The sequence below is a fragment of the Dermacentor andersoni genome, chromosome 9 (genome assembly GCF_023375885.2).
Source record: "Dermacentor andersoni chromosome 9, qqDerAnde1_hic_scaffold, whole genome shotgun sequence".
NCBI classification, from domain to species: domain Eukaryota; kingdom Metazoa; phylum Arthropoda; class Arachnida; order Ixodida; family Ixodidae; genus Dermacentor; species Dermacentor andersoni.
In genome coordinates, this window is record NC_092822.1 from 126,613,487 (window position 1) to 126,634,925 (window position 21,439).

At 49.1% G+C, this 21,439-nt stretch overlaps 1 protein-coding gene across 13 annotated transcripts in view; it reads left to right on the top strand.

Moving 5' to 3' along the window:
- The window catches only part of LOC126529739 (uncharacterized), a 345,564-nt gene that overhangs the window by 232,106 nt on the left and 92,019 nt on the right, over positions 1-21,439 (top strand). For all 13 annotated transcript variants that reach the window (XM_055069962.2, XM_055069964.2, XM_055069959.2 and 10 more), the window contains one exon: positions 11,756-11,965. In XM_055069962.2, coding sequence (XP_054925937.1) covers positions 11,756-11,965 — 210 coding nt within the window. The remainder of the gene's footprint in view (positions 1-11,755; positions 11,966-21,439) is intronic.

Genomic DNA, 21,439 nt, shown 5'->3' on the forward strand with positions numbered 1-21,439 from the left:
TAACCGATGGTCACTAAGAGCTACGGACTGGATTCCAAGGGAAGGGAAGCGTAGCAGGGGGCGGCAGAAAGTTAGGTGGGCAGATGACATTAAGACGTTTGCAGGGACAACATGGCCACAATTAGTACATGACCGGGGTAGTTGGAGAAGTATGGGAGAGGCCTTTGCCCTGCAGTGGGCGTAACTAGGCTGATGATGATGATGATGAATATAAGAAGAAGAGGGCCAACCGAGCAGACTTACTCTACATGTGCTCCCGATTCAGCTTGCAGTTCCTGCGGATCGCCTCCTCGCAACGCCTGACTGTTTGCAGCATTCGACTCATCTCAGGAAACGCCATTCAGGCAGACCACGCACACCGACGTGAGTTTATTCTTCACGCAAGTACTAATCCTAAAACTTGCAAGCCGACGGCCGTGCCCAGCTAAGCCTACTCACGATTGCCGAGCTCCGCTGCTCGAGGCCAGCGCCTCGCGCCTCGATATCAACGTCCATGCCGGGCCGCCCCACAACGGCGTTTTTATGTTTTTTTCTGTTTTCAAACGTAGCCGCAACCTAGCGTTATGGAAGTTGACCGAATGAACTTCATAGCAGGAATAACAAATAATGAAGCAGAGAGAAACGACACGGGGCCGACGTTCGACAGCGACAGCGGAAAAACACTTTCCAAGACCGGACCGTGGGTCATGCTACTAGCGCGACATCAGAAGAACGAAGAATCCATCGCACCATCGAAGACGCAGAAGGAGTTCTCATACGAGCAGAGCAAGGGGCAGAACGCGAAAGATGGACAACGGCAACAAGCTCCTCAAAAGCCATGGGGCTGCAACAGCGCAAGCAAGTCACGTCCTCGCTGGCCAACGACCCCACCGCTACCAGAAAAACATTACAAGATTGTTTACAGACCTAAAGCGGGTGTGAAAGTATCAAACGGGAAAGACGGAGTGATAGCAAGAGGATTAGCTCAAGTATGCGGAGACACGCCCCATGGAGCTCTACTCCAAAGCGATCATACAGACACAGTGGCAGCAAAACTTAATTCTGGCAAGTACCGAAGAAGAGGACTGCTCACTTAAACAAGCAGAAATAACAAACATCGAAATAGGACACGCGAAATACGAAGTCACACAGTACTTCAGGCCAATTCCGGGCACTGTACGTCGTGTTGTTCACGGAATAGAGGAAGACACCACCGACGAGCCGCTAGTAGATCTACTAGCAACGACCAACAAGTGCAAAATCCTGAACGCTAGAATGCTGCGAATATCGACATCGGCAGTGATCACCTTCGAGTGCCCGTACGTGCGGTTCTACGTTAAAGTTGGCTGTATGCTCACCCGCTGCAGACCTTACAGAAAATCAGCCCAGTACTACAGATTTTGCGGGCAGAAAGGACGCAGACAAGACGTCTGCCATAATCCAAACGACGAACTATGTGACAACTGCGGAGAACACAACGCTGATCCAAACAACCGCCAATGCGAGCCGAAATGTAAGCTCTGCGATATGCCCCATGAAACGGCGAGTAGAGACTGTGGAAGGAAGCAGTAACCGGCGCCGCCACCGTTGAGAGTCAGGAGCGGTCAAGATCGAGACAGAGAAGCTTCTGGTACCAGGCCAGCGTAGTAACTACCAACGCAACGAGGACACGATGACCATGTCACCATTTCCACAGCCACTGAATGAGACCGAACAGAGAAAAAGATCCAGATCCAAGTCGGGCTCGAGATCGAGGGAAAGAGAACAGAGCGGCCCACGGATAACGGCAACGGGCGTGGAACGCAACACCCAGCGCAAGGTAAGCTGAGCCAACGTCATCACAGGGCACCATCATGCATCGACAGAAAATAATGGCGTTCAAACCACAAGACACTCGAGGTACGAAGACGCGACAATAATTCTCCGAAGACAGAAGGATAAATTCAAGCGAGAGCTAGAACAGCGAAATAAAAATACGCAAGAGAAGGAAGCGAGCACAGAAAAACAGCTCGAATACATCATGTGAGAATTAGAACAATTACGGACAGAACAGACTCAGCAAGCGCAAACACCACTGCCGCGGCCTCCATCCCCAGCACCCCTTCATCACCAACACGACTAGAGGCAGCAACGCTGTCGAGCCAAGCGACGATAACCCAGAACGACCTCAATTAAGACACTTGAAGGCCGCATCAACGCCAACGTGACCGTCATGTGAACCACGGTAAGACAGATGATACAGACTGGGTTCCAATCTCTCAGAGCGAAACGGAGAACCAGATTCAGGCACTACAGACCAAAATGACACAATCGGGAGGAAGTTTCAATGAACGCAACCACATGCTAGAAGAAAGAGATAATTCTCGGGAGAAACCTAAGTACCCTGCGAGAGAAGCCAAGATCATGCAGACCCTAAGCGAACAAGCGGGCGAGGCTAACTAGAGAGAAAGATGGCTACAAGCAACACCCAAGGCTCAAAATTTGGCGATGGAACTGGCATTCTATTCAATGTAAGAGAAGCAACCTTGTACAATTCTGCACGCAGTTTGAACCAGATATTATAGCCCTACAAGAAACCGAAGCTGAAGACTTCAAGTTCAGTGGTTACCTCACTCACGTCACCGACGGTAAGACGAGGAGAGCAATCCTGACCAAAGTTATAAACACTCAACAACACGACATCCAACACCGCATCGAACAAACCCTTGTAGAAATCGTACCCGAGAAAAAAACAGTAGCAAAGCCTCTTTGTGTTAAACGTGTACAGCCCGCTGAAGGACCACCTAAAAGATATAGCCAAGCTTATGCCAGAAGTGAAGAAGCTGAGCAAGAGTAACGGGCTGATAGTCGTTGGAGATTTTAATGCTCCCCATGTGGCCTGGGGTTATGCGTCCTTAAAGAAAAAAGATGAGCACAACGTAGCCAAACAACACTTCCTCACGCTACTGAACGACCCGCAGACACCCACGCGCATCGGCAACAGTGTATCTAGAAACACCACCCCCGACCTCACATTCGTACATGGACTGAAACAGTATGAGTGGAGCTGCATGGACGAGAGCCTGGGTAGCGACCATTATATAGTGCAAACGATCAGCCCGCACCACAAGGGGACGATGAAGACCGGAAAAGCCAAGATCACGGACTGGCAGGCATTTCACAAAGACGACAGAGCCATTATTGCGACGATAGACGACATGGAAAAACGGATCAGAGGAGTCGTGGACAGAGCCGAGAAGCGTACGAGGAGAATGCAAGACACCCCCGCAAGACACCCCCGTGGCCGACCCCCCACATACTCCACCTGTGGGAGGCGCGGAGGGGACTCGCGAAACGCTGGCAGCGTAACAAGTGCAACCGGAAACTCGAAATTCGAATCTCCAAGCTGATCAAGGAAACGCACGAGTACTCTGAACAACTTGAAAAAAAAAAGAACTGGTGCGAAACATGTAACAAGCTTCAAGGGACCTTAAACAGCAAGCGCACTTGAGCGGTACTCAAAATCTAAGAAGGAGAACAAGAACGCCACAAAACAGAAAGTGCAGAGATTCATGCACAACCACCCTGGGAAAGAGGAAGACATTATCAACGAAGTGAAGGAGAAGTTGCTCGGTAGGGTGCGGAAAATAGCTGTAGATTCGCACTTTGACAAGTATCGAGGCAACCCATATATAGAACTCGATCGGCCCTTCACAGAAGCAGAAATCGAGAGGTCCTTGAGCAAGCTCACCCGCAGCACAGCGCAGGGGTACGACAGAATAAACACGAAACTCCGGAACCTTGACGGACCCTCTGTAGACGCAATCTTAAACTACATCAACGAGTGCTGGGAACGCGATAAAGTACCACCAGAATGGAAACATGCCGACGTAACCATGATACCTAAGCCTAACAAGCCCATCAGCGTACAGAACCTTCGATCTATATCTCTCACCTCGTGTGCTGGAAAACTCTACGTGCACATGGTGCACAACCACATGATCAAACATCTAGAAGACAACGGACACGTCCCAAACACCATGTTCGGATTTAGAGCTCACCTGTTCACGCAAGACGTGTTACTGCAGATCAAGGAAAAAGTCATCGACAAACTGGACACACATAGGAAAAGAGAAATCCTCGCACTTGACGTGAAAGGGGCTCTCGACAACGTGTCACACCAGGCCATACTGCAACACCTCAACGTATATAACTGCGGGGAAAATATATAATTACATCAAAGCTTCTCTGAAAGAACGGACCGCCACAATGGGGACAGACAACTTACGCTCTGAGAAATTTGACATACCATGAAAGGAAGCCCCACAAGGCTCCGTCATTTCGCCGATGATATTCAATCTGGTGATGAGCTGGCTACCCGAACAACTGAAGCAAATAGAAGAAATTCGTCACGCGATATAATACTGACGACCTCCACGTGTGGACTACGGGAGGGTCGATAAGCAAACAACAAGACTCTCTGCAAGAAGCGGGTGACACAACGGAACAGCAGCTGGAAGCATGTGGACGGACGTGCGCACCTGAAAAGTCGGAGCTCTTGGTGCTAAGAAAGCGCACAAGAGGTCGACAACCGCAGCAGATACCAGAACCGGAAGTAAAGGTGGAAGGCATCATGATTCCGCAGGTTACGACGCTCCGCATCCTCGGACTGCTGATTAAAAAGGACGGGACCGCGGGAGCAGAGTTGGAAAAAAATTCAGAGGACAGGGTAACAAATAACCCACGTTACCAAAAGAGTGACGAGCAAAAGTCATGGACTCAAGGAAGAAGACTGCGTGAGAATGATACAAGCGCTGCTCACGAGCATCCTCACGTGCGGGACCCATACGTTGAGATGACGAACAGTCAACGAGACAAAGTAAACGCCCTCATCAGAAAATCCTACAAAATTTCCTTGTGCCTGTCCTCCTCCACGTCCACAGCGAAACTACTCAAAATGGGAGTCCATAACACGTGGGAAGAGCTCGTGGAAGCGCACAACATCAACCAACCAGCGAGACTGAAGCTGACAAAGACGGGAAGAGCCCTGCTCCAAGACGTGGACTACCAAGTCGAGGATGCGAGGCACTTGCCTCAGTGTATTCCACACGAGGTCAGAGACAAGCTACCCATAAGTATTAATTCCCAGAAACATGCATGCCGAGAACTACAAGGAAACGAGACAGGCGAGAATACAAGTGCCCAAGCACATACTTTCAGGCACGAACCGCAAAAAAGAAAATGTAAGGTACACGGACGCAGCTCTATACAGAACAAACGACCAATTTGCAATCAGCGTGGTCGACGAGAAGGGCGAACAACTTAAAGCCACATTCATACGTGCCAAGGACGCGAGCACAGCGGAAGAGCTGGGCCTGGGCCTGGCCACCACAACGTGGCCAGACCCAGTCTGTCCACTGTCTGTCATCACTGGTTACCGTGGTGACAGACTCGCAAGAAGCATGCAGAAGCTATGTGAATGGAAGGATCGGAAAGGTAGCACTTCAGGTCTTCAACAACAGCGAGACAGAAGCAGCACAAATCCTCTGGACCCCGGGACCCAGGTCTCTCGTGGGGAACCAGGTGGCGCACGGCGCGGCTCGAGATCATGCACGCCGAGCTATCACCGGCACGCAGAGAACACGGACCAACGACTGTGACGAGGATGATAAATGGATATCCAAGAAGTACTCGGATATCTTGGCGCACTACAGGAAGCCGAGGCGTCGCTACCCGCCCGCGCATAAGATGATGAGTAGGGAACAAGCGGTAACCTTGAAAAGACTAGCGGATGGAACCTACCCGCATGGGACACTGCTGCACGCCATGTATCCGGGCACCCACGGGCGAGACTGCAAGTTCTGCCCGCCGGACACGCCCAACATCATGCGCCATATGGTGCTGGAGTGCAGGAATAACCGAGAAGTACTACCGTCATCATCACCACCAGGTGATAACATGCAGGAAGAAGTGGATTCAGAGGAAGAATGGGAAGACCATTGGGAGGCTCTGCTGGTGACGCAAGACCCTGACAACCAGCTAGCATTGGTGAACGGGGCTGGGGCAGCGGCAGCGCGACATGGCTACCTGGAATGAGGTAACCACCCACCTTTGGGCTCACGAACCCGGTCTAGCAATAAACTTGATTTATCTCTCTCTCTCTCAGGCAATGATAGTACTTCGTGGATGGTGAGTTTCTGATGAAAGATCATCTGCGTAAGCGAATATATTTAGTTTTGCCAAATATTTAGTACCCTGGACATCTCTACACTGAAGAATGGTAATACACAATGGTTCGAGATAAAGGACAAGTGAATGTGGACGAGCATATCGTACTCGGAAGTGTCTGCCGGTATCTCGAAGACCAAGACTGTTTCACAAACCGCAAACCGACGCACGATACAGTACTTCTCCAGAAAGAGCAGATCATAGATGCCGGGGCCACTTGGGACACGCGCGCCATTCTTAGCCTCGACCTGGAGAAGTTGTTCGATAACGTCGAGCACTCGGCAATACTTAAGGCGATCACGCACCTAGGGCTCGGGCGCCGCTACTACCAGATCGTGCACTCCTTCCTAACTCGTCGCAACGCCGTGCACCATGCCGAAGCTAGAGCTCACGATGTAAGAAGTCGAGCTCGGACAGCGTGGCACACCCAGGGCGTCGTCTTCTCGCCGACGATCGGGGTCTCCGAACGACTCTCGAAGATAGAAGACTTCAACCATACGGTATCGGTAACCAAGGGGTCAAACAGCTTTATCGAATCCGTTCTGCAGAAGGCAGTTGAAGCCACCGAATGCTACCTCAACCACGTGGGTCCAAGTCCTCCTCCGCCAAATCGAAGCTGCTACTGCTGCCACAACGACAAGGAAAAAGGCCCAAGAGGAGGAAACTCCCGACTGAGCGCAACATCACCGTCCCCACAAGAGACGGTCGCCCCATCCCCAGGGTCGACTCCATCCGAGTTCTGGGATGATAATCGAGGCGTGCGGATCAAACTTTCAAACAGTCCACAAACTGACGACAACGACGGACAACGCTCGTACGGTTGGTCACTCGTACGCAGAGTGACCAACCGTCACCACTGCTTCAAAAAATTGGATGAAGGCTTAGCTTGCTTAAGCCTGGAAGATTGCGAAAGCAATACCCTTGGCTGCGCCTTGGTTCGGCTGATGATGTGGACATGGTTGCCCTTTGTTAAACTTATGGCTATACATCATCCGACATAGCGCAAGGCAGCGCATCGACCACTGCGAGGAGCCGAGCTGTAGCCCGATTTATCCTCCTAGCGTGATGTCACACCAGCGAGCGCCCTCTCTCGGTAGCGCCGCAGCGGCGGCGCGCAAGGCTTCGCCTCCACCATCGATGCCGCGAGCTGGGGCCCTGTCTCTCGATCTGGCATGACGTCACACCAGCGAGCGCGCTCTCTCGGTAGCGCCGCAGCAGCGGCGCGCAAGGCTTCGCCTCCATCATCGATGCCGCGAGCTGGAGCCCCGTCTCTCGGTCTGGCGTGACGTCACATGGTCACGTGACGCGCAGCTGTGTAAGGAGGCACCACGACCACCGATGGGCCGAAAGTGCGAGCAGTATTGCTTTCGTATTAAAAGACAATCTGCTACGTCTCGTTCACGCGTTCGTCCTATGTCTCTTTATCTACGTCACAGCAGTGCACAAGTGGAAGCAATAGGAGCGTGACAAGCTCAATCCTGTTGTGATCGGCCGTTCGCCCCGAGACACCCTTCGGCCACGGCTCGCACAATTATGGTGAACGGGCCGACGGCCTCGTCCAAATGGTTCTCGACACGGATGATGTATGACCAGCGCGCGCGAAGCTCGTTCAGGAGAGGTTTGATCAATTAGCATGATACTGCCATCACTTGTCAGCCGCACAAATTGGCATGTCGCAGCCGGAGACGCAATCAGTGCAATGACATGGCCGTCACCTGTAGGCCGCACAAATTGGCATGCCCAAGCCGGAGGCGCGGTCCGTGTGATGACACGGCCATCACTTGTCAGAATACGATCGGAGTCAGCGTACGTTCCCCTCCTTTCCCTGTTTGTGCCCACGATGTGCGTGCGTTTCCGACCAAGTTCCCCTTTTAGGGAAAGAGCAACCTACCCCCTGATGGCTGGTACCTGATGACATCGGCCTCCTGACACCGGATTGGGGGAAGTGACTGAGCAATGTTCACGCAAGGCTTAAAAGGAACATGTGGCAGCGGCAGTGATCGGCGACCACCACTTCATCAAGTTTTTGTTTTACTTTGCATTTTCTTATACATTTGTACATATATACGTGTTTGTCTAACGTCCTGAATATCGGACCCAGCCTCACGTTCATTTACCTCGCCACGAGGAAAGAGGACCCCATGTCTTCGAACCCCGAGTCACTACATTGAATGGCAGCGGCGAGATGGTCTGCGCAGCGCTTCGACTTCGGCATGGTGAATGCACGACTTTTTCTTCTTGAGAGTTGCCAGGCTTAACGTGGTTCTTCCTGGTAACAAGGGTGTTAGAAGCGTCGTTGCAGGTTACCTTGATTCAACATTTATTTCCTTGAGAAACTTGTGGGCAAAAGGGAAGTAGTCATGGATTGGAGAAAGTTGCGCAGAACAGACCTGAACGCGATATGCGGAGAATGCGGGATTGATTGTGGGAAGCAGCTACAGAAAGCGGAGGTCATCGATGCGATAGAGGCAAGCGGCAGAGATGACAAGCAGATCGTGGAGGCTTGGGAGGATATTCAGGACTAGAGAAAGCGAGAGCGGGATAAATGCGAGCACCAGAGGAAACGAGAACAGGATGAACGCGAGTATCAGAAAGGGCTAGAGCAGGATGAACGAGAATATCAGAGAAAGCGAGAGCAGGATGAAGGCGAACGTGAACGCGAGAAAGAAGCCAAAATAAAGCGGGCCAAAGAGTACCAAAAAAAAAGAGAGCAGGATGAGCGCGAACGCTAAAGGGAAGATGGTTAGCGAAGGCGACAGTACAGAATGCGGATGGTGGAAATGAACAGGGAAATCCAGTATTTCAGCGCACTGCAGGCACGGTCTAGGCTCCATGTATTCGAGGACGGCGAAAACATAGAAAGTTTCCTTGAATTTTTCGTGAATGTCTGCGCAGTGGTGCAGCTGGACCGTGACTATTGGTTGGTAGGGTTGTTGGGAGTACTTCCCTGTGGCGTGTCCTGTTGCTTAGCTCGCGTTTCTGATGCCGACTTGAACAAGTACGATCTGGCTAAACAGGCATCGTTGCACCATTTCAGCATTTATGTGGAGAGCGAGAGACAAAATCAAAGTGACCAGTACAAAATTTGTCCTGTCGAAGACACTAAGGTTGCGCCAGTAAATGAAGAGCACGAAAAATGCGAGGTATCAAAATCCTCATAGACAGCGCGTTGCGAGCGAGGCCGTTGCCAGTCTACAGAGAGGGATCATTCCGGAGGGAGTCCCTTGCGAGGACGAGGCTTGTTCCGGTAGCCATGTGAACGTTAAGGAGGCGATGGAGACCTTCCTCATATCCGAGCACTTCGGCGACTTTTCGTAATCGTCTAGGATAAGCCCAGATGCGGTGGCGGCCGAGCCAATAGAAGATCCGACGCGGCGGAGTGGAAAGGAAATCGCTCAAGGCTCCAGCATCCGTGACTGCGCAATGCAGTCGTACACTGAAACCGAGTTAGCGGCCATCCCGGAGAGCCCCCCTTGCGGGGACGAGGCTTGTTCCAGTAACCCCATGAGGGTCAGTTTAGGCCTGCATACCTTCCTCGTGCTTCAGCACTTGAGTGAGTCTCTGGCATTGCCGAAAACAGAGAGCGAAGTACATGCAGTGGGGATCCAGAAAGGCGTTTCTTGCGGGTACGAGGCTTGTTTCAGCAGCGTTAGCAGTGCAAAGGAGGCGCTGAAAACATTGCTCGTAACAACGCACTTGAGCGACGTTCCGGAATCGACTAATGGAGAAAATGCCATGGCGGTCACGCAGGACAGGAACGCAATGCTCGAGGGTTTAGTGACACATTCTGCGACCACCTGGCAGAGAAAATTGGTTCAAGCGGCGGAGGATCAAAAGAGCGAAGTATTCGGCGCATCGAAAACTGACAAAAGACGCCACATCGCCGCGCGTGAGACAAAGACAGGCCATCACGCAGAGCCGAAGAAGGGTTTGTTGCGGCGATTCAGGAAACGAAGGCGTCGCGAAAGGTTAATAACGAGAGAAGAAAGCGTGTCTCTCTGAGTAAGGGTGCGGCGGAAAAGTTTTACTCGGCTGATTGGGGGAAGTGACTCAAAAATGATCACGCAAGGCATAAAAGGAGCATCTCACGGCGGGAGTGATCGGCGACTACCAGTTAATCTTCAACTTTTCTGTTTTACTTTGCATTTTCTTGTACATATGTAAATATGTACGTGTTTGCCTAATGTCCTGAATATAGGACCCAGCCTCACGACCACTTACCCCTCCATAAGGAAAGAGGATCCGACGTCTTCGAACACCTAGTCGGAACAATGCTCATCCGAAAGGTAGTGAAGAACGCCTTCAGGCCCCCGATCACCACGCCTATGCATCGACTTCTTGAGCTCGGAGTGCACAATACGCTCGAAGAGATCGTTGAGGCTTAGGAGAGAGCGCAGGTGATTTGATAAATAGATTTATTTCCAGTTCTCGTCTTTATATATACACCCTCGAAACGTCATACAACACATGTAAAATTTCGGTAAAATTGAACAAGGACAATATAAACACGGAACCACACGTAAGCACTTTTTTGACTCCCATATTGTGAACGTGCACACGAGGCAACATGTACATGTTCAGCGCGAACAAAGGTAATCGAGCTCTTTCGAGGATAATGAAATGGAAAGTTTACTGACGCATGCGTCGCCGAATGTTCATATGTGTCTAGCTTCTATTATAAAACGCGTCATCTCACATCTGCTTCTACTGGTGATGACTGTTTCTTTAAATTTGCATTTGCCTCTCTGGCAATAGATGGCAAGAAAGCCGTCAGCGGCCACGTTGTTTACTTTCATATTGTGTGCTCGTAGCCGCTCATTTATGCGTATACCTGTTTGCCCAATGTGCGACGAGAACTGGAAATAAATCTATTGTTGAAAGTTAGCGCTGTGTGTGTCAGATGTGCCTTTCTGTTTTCCTTGTTAAGCTTGAGCTACAAGACAGTGGTTAGTCGTGCTTGGTCCTGTCAACTTGTGCTTCCGTCTTATTCCTACGTGTAGTGCTTTTAGATGAGCGAGTCGAGAAAAAGTCTAGAAGAGTGCTTTTTTTGGCGCTTTGTCTGTTTTTTGCTCTAATGTTCTGTTTTACTTTGCGCCACAGTACGCCGATTTAGCTACGAACGAACGTACGCAACATCACACTCTGCTGAGCTCAATAATTTCTCGAGTAACTGTAAGTCCTGTGTTTTACTCTTTTGAGCTTTGTTGTATTGAAAGCTGTCTTGCAGTGCGTAATACCAGCGTTGAGTATGGTGCATAGGTTGTTGATGTTAACTGAAGTAAATGGGAAGAAATTATCTGAAAGGACTTCAAGCTAATCAATGACACTTTGATCAACGACACTGTTGAAGCAGTGAACGAAACAGATTCCAGCGTGTCCACATACTTAGTGAGGTGTTATCTTCTGATCAGACAAATCGTCTTCGGCACTAGGTTGCAAGTATGAGGCAACACTCAAGACCTAGCACCCATAAAGCCGCACCTGAATGCGTGGTGGTTGCTTGGTGCGATTGATGAACGAGCAGCTGTTTCTAAAAGTGCTTTACAGTTCTGTTCTTCTTGTTTGGCAGGAAAGGTATCCTACAGTGCTGAGAGAGATGGGGTGCGCTACCTGCTGTGGCTGCTGCTGCTGTTGTCGCCTCTGGTTCTGGGTGCACTCGTAGCAGCCGTGTTGGCCACTTTCTGGGCTCAACGTCAGTGCAAGGCTCAACAAAGGAAGCCATGTAAATTAGAGATGCCCCTACTCGCGAACAACTTCTCAAAGGACGCCGGAGTCCTGGGTAAGTCAATGAGGAAGCTGCTGGTATTTGTGATATGTGTATTTGCTGGAATTTTGAATTTTAACGCTAAAGTGGTTTCATGCCAGCCTCCTCTGATTATGTGTTCAGTGTGCATACGTCAGGCAATCATCATCACGCAAATCCGAGAGAAGAAGATACTTTTCTCTTTTGAAAATTGTTAGGAAATCCGTAGGCATTGAAAGGGTAAAACGTTTGCTTTATGAAAGGAAATGTGCTCTTGACGACGCATGTTTGTTGCAATGAGAACATTAAGGCATCATTTGATTCCAGCCCGATTATCCAGAACAGCCTATATTTCTGTATAATATTGGACTGAGGCATCTCCCAGCGATCCCCAATGATCCCTGTTTTACCGTAGGCGATGCCAAGTTATGCCTGTGATATGTCGCCAGATCACAACCATGAAGTGTGCGTGCGAAGGCACTGGTGGTTTTGGCACGAGCACGCCTCACGGAACGAACGCCTCGCCAGTGCTGGCTCTTACGTCTGAACTACCCTGTACCTGTTTGTTTGAGTTATTAAATCGTGGCAGCCAACCATGGCTATAGAGACGTAACAATTGGCGACTAGGAAGACTGAACTCACAGGCATTTCACCGACGTCAAAGATGAACATGACGACGCCTGACTTTTGTCGGCTACCCGAGTTCAGTGGCAGCTCTGGCTCCTGGAGAACCTAGTATCATCATCATCATCATCATCATCATCATCATCATCATCATCGTCGTCGTCGTCGTCATAATCATCATCATCATCAGCCTGGCTGCGCCCACAGCAGGGCAAAGGCCTCTCCCATATTTTTTCAACTACCACGGTCATGTGCTAATTATGGCCATGTTGTCCCTGCAAACTTCTCAATCTCATCCGCCCACCTAACTTTCTGCCACCCCTGCTACGCTTCCCTTCCCTTGGAATCCAGTCCGTAACCCTTAATGATTATCGGTTATCTTCTCTCCTCATTACATGTCCTGCCCATGCCCATTTCTTTTCTTGATTTCAACGAAGATGTCATTAACTCGCGTTTGTTCCCTCACCCAATCTGCTCTTTCCTTATCCCTTAACGTTACACCCATCATTCTTCTTTTGATAGCTCGTTGCGTCTTTCTCAATTTAAGTAGAACCCTTTTCATAAGTCTCCAGGTTTCTGCCCCGTACATGAGTACTGGTAAGACACAGCTGTTATACACTTTTGTCTTGAGGGATAATGGCAACCTGGTGTTCATGATCTGAGAATGCCTGCCAAACGCACCCCAGCCCATTCATATTCTTCTGATTATTTCAGTCTCATGATGCGGATCCGCGATCACTACCGGCCCTAAGTAGATGCATTCCCTTACCACTTCCAGTGCCTCGCTACCCATTGTAAATTGCTGTTCTCTTCCGAGACTGTTAAGCATTACTTTAGTTTCCGGCAGATTAATTTTTAGACCCACCCTTCCGCTTTACCTCTCCAGCTCAGTGAGCATGCCTTGCAATGGTCGCCTAAGTTAGTGAGCAAGGCAATATCATCAGTGAATCTCAAGTTACTAAGGTATTCTCCATTAACTCTTATCCCCAATTCTTCCCAATCCAGGTCTCTGAATACCTCCTGGAAACACGCTGTGAATAGCATAGGAGATATCGTATCTCCCTGCCTGACGTCTTTCTTTATTAGGATTTTGTTGCTTTCTTTATGGAGGACTACGGTGGCTGTGGCGCCGTTATAGATATGTTTCAGTATTTTTACATACGGCTCGTCTGCACCCGTATTCCGTAATACCTCCTTGACTACTCAGGTTTCGACAGAATCAAACGCTTCCTCGTAATCAATGAAACCTATATATAAGGGTTGGTTATATTCCGCACATTTCTCTATCATCTGATTGATAGTGTGAATATGGTCTATTGTTGAGTAGCCTTTATGGAATTCTGCTTGGTTTTTGTTTGGAACGAATATGGCGTCACGTTGTTTTTTCTTCCGTCGGAAGTGTTCCCCCCACATACAAATGGCGCTAAGCCCCATGAACCGCCGAAGAACTGCCATGTTTTAAACGTATGGGCTTCTATGGAAGCTTCGCTACCAGGTATATTTAGTTTACCTTGTCTGATAGACTACCCCAACACTGCAATCTACGTAGGAATTGCTGTGCTTTCTTCCGCACCCTTGGGACTTAATCGTACTTCTTCCTATGCGCGAGCATAATACAGCAAGCTTGCCAGGAGCTGAAAACGCCACCTTTACTCCGTATCGTTTAACAACCTTTTTTGAATTGTTGGAAGTCTTGTGAACATAAGGCGCAAGTTTACGTTTTTGATCTTTGCGCCCCCTTGCAGCTTCACTAATATTGTTTTCCGTTTTAATCTTCTGAAGTACTGGTTCTGCTACTGCTAAATTTACTGATTGCGGGAAACCAGCTTCTTCAAACGTTACAATCTGTTTGGTAAAGGCTTCCTGAATTTTATGTGTGCATGACTTTTTTAAGGCTGACTTGATGCACGGGGTGGCTGTAGCCCGCTTCACCGTTTTCGAATGAATAGACTTGTCGGGCAACAATTTCTTTCGGGTCCTTGGGTTATATTCCAAGAACATGTGGATGTCACAGAAGGTTATAGCGTTCTCTAAAAACTGGATATTATGATCCTTTGTTAGTTCATGATAAAAGTCAACTCTTTGCAAAGGCGCCGAAAAATGTGTTGCACACCTGGAGCTGCCTCGGTTTTTTTTAAAGTACGAGAAAATCGTCAACATGACTAATCACAATAACAACCTGGTCATGGTCGATCCCTTCGTTCACCGCTCTGTCAAATTCAGATGAAAATATTGTGCAAGATAAGAGCAACGCAGGAACCTGTGCATATGCCCTGTTTCTGCACGTAAAATTGTTCTTCAAACTGGAAAATGGTAGAGTTGAGATAAAAATCAAGCAACACTAAAATCCTATCAGCACATTACCCAGCACAATTCTGACAAGACACTTCGCCATTAACTACATCTTGCAAAATACATTTTGCAACAGCCTGAAGCAATGAAATGTTCAGTGACCGAATATAACAAATCTTCTATGTCGATGGAAAAAGCATGACAATGTAGCCGTTTGAATCCTTCAACTTAGCAACAGCTTCCGAGTTTTTTATTTCAAATGGGTCACCCACTTCTAGGTGCGACAAACACTTCTGCAAAAACCTGCTTACGTCGTTCTGCCAAGTTTCTCTTTCACTCAAGATAGACCGGAATATCTTCTTGTGTGCCTTTGCCGTAAAAACACGATCAAGTCATCACCTTTGCTTTTGTTGACTGAGGTAGCCAGTTTGTGCAGTTTCGCCTCCCTGCACATGGAAACAGCCTTCACCTTTATCTTTGCGGCTTTTACTTTTGAAGTTCTTTTCGACAGCAGCCATCGCCTTCTCGTAAAAAAGCACCGACAGCATTACGAGGAACCCTCCTTCTTTATGCTTCTGTAGCAGCAGCCTGAGGTCGTTCTGCCTGAATAACCTAACGATGCCTGACGTTGGATCATTCCGCTTTGTCGGTCCTTTAGGCTTGTTGTCTGTGTTGGTCAGGCTGTCCACGCCATCCAATAAGTACCTTTCCTGGTCTTCTGGCTCCGCTTGTTTAGTTAAACAGATTCAGTTAAACAGTTAAAAAGATTCTCTTCGAGCTTTCTTCAGTGCCAAGACCCATAAGGTTGATGTCCCGTTTCGAACGATTATTAGTGAACGGGATACGTGGCAATATCAAGTCAGCGGTTTTTTGTTAAAATCCCTGCGGCTTCTTCAACTCAGTGACCCTTTCTTGACTAGAAACTCGCATGAAGTTTTTGAATATTTCCGTGACAGCCAAGAAATAGGCTATGTGTTCTCCGTTGATGCAAATGACCTTTTTTACTCGGTTCCGCATACTGAACTTCTAAAAGCCGTTAAGCAGTGCATTGACGAAAGTGGTGAAGCTAATTTTGTGTCTAAAATGGAGATGTCGGCTTCGAATTTTGTTTCCCTCTTGGAAGCTTATCTCAACCGCACCTTTGTAACTTTTGAACATGGCACATTTTTGCAGAAAGAGGGCATCTGCATTGGTTCACGTGTAGCACCCATTTTATGTGACATCTTTTTATCCTACTTTGACCACGCACTACAATGTGTTTTCACTTCATCTCATCCTAATGTTCTTAAAGTTTTTAGATACGTTGACGATTTTTTAGTTGTTATTGACAATAGATGCCCCTTGCCGTGACATGAAATGGTTGAGCAGCTTTTGGATGTTATTAGAGCAAACGCAAAAGGACTTACTTTTACTAACGAGCTACCGAAGGACAGTTCGTTGCAGTTTTTAGACCTTAACCTAACACTTAAGAGTGATCACGTTTGCTGTGCGTACCTCCCTCGAGGTAAAAAAGAATTGCTACAATATGACTCAGCGCACTCTAAAACTGTGAAGCGTGGAATCGCCTTACTTTGCCTGGAATCGGCTCTGCGCAAGTCATGTGTGCATGTAATGCAGGCGAGTTTTTTCCATCAATTTGAGAGACTTCAAAAAGCAGGCTACCCTCAGTCTGTCTTAAATGCCGTGGTCGAGTCCCTCCTACAGAAGCTGAAAACTACTGCTGCGAGTGGGAAAACGCACTCGAAGGAAAGGGAGCGAGTAAAGCCAGAAGTAGTACCTTATGTGCACCGTGTGAGCCATAACCTCAAGAAGGTTGCTACCAGATTTGGCATTCCGGTTGTCTTTTCCGCTCCCAACAAGTTAGCTCAATTGTGCCCCCGGATCACACGCGAGGGGCCGCGGGGCTGCCAGAAGCAGCACGCCAAACATTTCAGGGACTGCGTCGAAGGGGTGGTCTACGAAATACCCCTAGATTGCGGCAAGTCATACGTCGGACAAACGGGACGTTGCATTAATGACAGACTGAGGGAGCACGCTAATAGCATCGGCAAGAGTGAGAACGCGCATCTTCCTGCGCACTGTAAAGCCTGTCGTTGTAGACCATGCTTTGAACGAGTATTGATTCTTGGCAGAAGTAGGGACCAAACTGCAAGGGAGTTGTTGGAAGCGTTTTATATTAAAAAGAAAGGGTCTGATTGTGTCAGCGATACATCTATCGTATTATATTCCGCAGAAATGTGCTTCATACAAAGTATGTTATCATGACCACGTTGTTTTGTCCCACCTTGGCTATCTGCGCATGAGCGGAAGTTGTATTTTATTCTATACGTTTGTTCAGGCTGTCATTAAACAGTTGGTAGTTTGGCGCTTCACTGTCTCCCTTTCTTCTGTCCCTTTTCCAGAAATGTATTTTGCGCCACAAAGTATACCTAGGAAACTCTGCGGAACACGCCGTCAGATTGGAAGAAGTCCTCAATAGGCCGCACAAGTGCAATCTGAACATCGGAAAAGACAAGTGCCGTTTTGTAGTGAGAGAAGTTTCTTTTCTAGAACACCGAATTGACAAAACAGGAGTTCACACCCGCGAAGAGAAAGGTTGAGCTAGTACTGAGGCTCCAGCACCACACTGCATGCGAGCGCTGCAGTCATTTCTCAGAATGCTGGCTTTCTGCAGCATATTTCTGAATAACAAGGCAACAATTGCCAGTGGTCTTTGCCAGTTCCTTCAGCAGGACGCCACGTGGAGATGAGAAACTCAGAATCAAGAAGCGTTTGTGAACTGAAGAGATTGCTTCTCAGACAGACCGTACTGGCACACTACGACGAACGGAAGGAGCTTCCTGTCTCGTGTGACGCATCACCATACGGCAGAGGAGCTGTTCTGTCTCAACGTGATGACCAGAATAGAGAAGCGCCGATCGCATCTGCATCTAGGACTCTTGGGATGGCGGAGCGAAACTTATGCACAGTTGAACAGAGAAGGCCTTGCTGTAGTGTTTGCAGCTCATAAGTTTCACAAATATATTGCCAACGAAAGGTAACTTTCGTCGCGGACCATCAAACTCAGTTCGGCATACTGGACCCAGAGAAACCAACAGCTCAAGTCCTTTCACCACAAATGACCAGATGGTGCATCAAGTTATGTGCGTATGACTACAACATTGGCTGCAGGCACGGCAAGTGCCATCAGAACGCAGACGCGTTGGGCCGATTGCCATTACTAGAACACACCGACGAGCCATGGCCACCAGGCGACATGCTATTGTTTGATGCGTTGTTGAGACCGCAGTTCACAGCCACAGACATAGCTCGCCTGACACGAGACAATGTCCTGCAAAGGCTGTACAAGTCAGTGCAGGATAGTACAGTGGAGAAACTCACTGGAGATGACTTCACTCCTTACCGACCGTTCATGAGGCAGTTCATCGTGACTGCCTCATGATTATGTCGCAGGTGATTATACCAACCTCAGCGCGGTCTTCTACATGTTGGAACTTCTACATCTTGGTCATGGAGGAATGGCAGACATGAAGAAGTGCGCAAGAACTATGTATGGCGGCCCGGAATTCATAAGGTTATCAAAGAAACGGTACGACAGTGCCGTAAATGCCAGTCAACGCAGCAGAGTCCACCCAAAGATTCTATTCCCACCTGGGACCGTCCCCGGACACCGTGGAACACAGTGCACGTTGATTTTGCGGGGCCACTAGACGGGCACACCTACTTTGTTGCTATGTATGCGTACACAAGGTGGGTGGAAGTCCATCACGTGACACAGTCAACATCCGCAGTTGTCATCGATGTACTCCGAAGTCTCTTTGCCACTTTCGGCATTGGCCGAAAAGTCGTCCCCGACAATAGAGGAGCCTTTATTTCTAGCGAAATAAAGCAGTTCTGCGCGTCAGATGGCATACAGGCCATCACATCATCAGCGTATCACCCTGCGACAAACGGCCAGGCAGAACGCTATGTGGCAGGATTGAAAAGCGCTCCTGATTGATGCAAAATGGTCCATACAGTGTCGGCTTTTAAGGTTCCTGTATCGGAAACACGCGAGAGTCCCCACAGTTACAAGAATGATACCTGCGAGAGCTATGTTTGGACGAGAACTTTTGTGTCCCCTCGACTTACTCAAACTGCAGGCGGAAACACAGATACATGAGCACCAGGAGACACTGAAGCAATCACGTCGCTTCTAAGTGGGGGAAACAGTGCTTATCTGTCAGATTAAAAACATCCAGTCTGGATTGAATGTGAAACCCTGCGCCACGTCGGACCACGATCCCTGCTATAGAAAGTGTCCTCGAAAACATTCGGCGTCACATCAACCACATAAAAAAAACGAATCAGACTGGGCAAGCAACCCAAGCGTCGACGGATTGGAGCACAGCAGACGAATTATCGGACGCAAAACAAACAAGTTCTCCTAATCATCTGGTACCGGACTCACTCTATACGAAAGTGAACACTTCCTCTCAACTATTGACCTATACGTCACGATCAGGAATGACGCTGCAGCTGCGGCCACCAGAGGTTAGACGGCCCCCTGACCGCTATGGAGACTTCGTCTAAGGGAGGAAGAATCCATATGTCGCTGGGAGACGACAACGATGAAGTGCGCGTGCGAACGCAATGGTGGTTTCGGCACGAGTGCGCCTCACGGAACGAACGCCTCTCCAGCGCTGGCTCCTACGTCTGAACTACCCTGTACCTGTTTGTTTGAGTTAGCAAATCGTCGGCAGCCAACCATGGCTGTACAGACGTAACAGCCTGCAAATTTCCTGATTCCTCATACTACCTAATTGTCTGCCTTCATTAAATGCATTTCCCTTTCCTTGGGACTCATTCTGTAACTAACAGAACATCGGTTACATGTCCTACGCGTTACCTACTCCACTACAGAAAAAGAACTTCGCGCACTGGTATGGGCCGTCCTGAGCTTTCGCCCATATTTGTACGGTCGCTGTTTCACCGTTGTCAGTGATCACCATGCACTTTGCTGGCTGGCCAATTTAAAAGATCCAGCTGGTCGGTTTGTACACTGGAGTCTTTGGGTCCAGGAGTTGGCTACACAAATCGGGAAAATGGCAAACCGAAGCCGACTGCCATTCTCGGTCTCCTGTTGAGACTGCAGTGCACGACTGATGACGACGCGGCTTTTCTAGGCAGGTTAGATACCCTCACTGTTTCACGCGAGCAACACGAGGGCGCAGAACTGGTTCCTCTTATCGATTATTTAGAGGGAAGAACAAGCAGCTTGCCGAGGTTATTCGCCAGAGGACTGCCTTCATTTTGCTTGGGCCACGACGTTCTCTATAAAAAAAACTTTTCACCTAGTGGCAGGAGCTACCTACTCGCCATTCCCGCATCTCCTCGCGATGAAGTCCTAATTGCCTGTCACAACAAGCCTATCGCTGGTCACTTGGGCTACACCCGCATATTGGCAAGAATTAGACTAAAGAACTACTGACCGAGACTTGTGGCGGTTGTAAAAAGCTACATCCAGACGTGCCTGAATTTCCAGCGCCGCAAAGCCCTACCTGGCAAGCCAGCTCGACTGCTGCATCCTATTCAGATACCGCAAGCGCCGTTCGAACAAATTGGCACGGACCTTTTAGTCCATTTCCGTGGTCTACTACCGACAATAGATGGATAATCGTCGTCATAGATTATCTTACTCGATACGCCAAACCAGTGCTATCCAACGCGGAACAGCAGCCGAAGCAGCACGATTTTTCATCGAAGCCATCGTCCTAAAGCATGGCGCTCCCTCAGTGGTTATAAAATATAAAGGCGCTGCGTTCACGGCTGCGCTTCTGGATACCGTTATGTGACTAAGTGGTACCACTCACCGAAACACCACGGCTTATCATCCCCATACCAATCGGCTGACAGAACGTTTGAATAAGGCTCTGGCAGACATGATGAGTATGTACATACCATCATATGTATGTACGACCACAAGAACTGGGATAGATAGAATAAACTTTAATGTCCAACGGATAAGGTGATCTACCCACCCCCCGACACGCAGGTCAGGGGGCGAGTGCCGCCTGAGATGCAGGCTGGGAGGTCTTGGGTCCCAGCAGCCTCTTCAGCCAGTTGGACGAGCCGGAGCTGGAGCTTAGAGTCCGAGCTGCGCAGCAGGGTCTCCCAGATGTCTCTGCTAACTATTTTGTGCGTTCCCCCGAGAGACTACGGACATTCCCATATTATGTGGTCGAGGGTCCCTCTCGCCCCACAATGATTACATTTATCGCTCCTGGCCTCGGGGAACATGTGGTTCGCCATAACCGGGTGCGGATATGTATAAGCTTGTAGTCGTCTCCACGCGACTGCTTGTCTGTTGCTTAATTTTGGGTCTGGCGGGGATACCAGTCTACCAGCCAATCTATAATGCTGCGTGATCTCCCCATATTTTAGCATGCGCTCTCCGCTCCCTCGGTCATCGAGGGGCCCCGTAGCGGCTCGGCGGTAGAGATCTCGAGCCAGCTCGTGGGCCGCCTCGTTGCCGGGGACGGCTTCGTGCGCCGGAGTCCAAATTATTAGAATTTTTCTGTCTAGCTTTCTCTGGCCTAGGATTCTGGCCGCTAA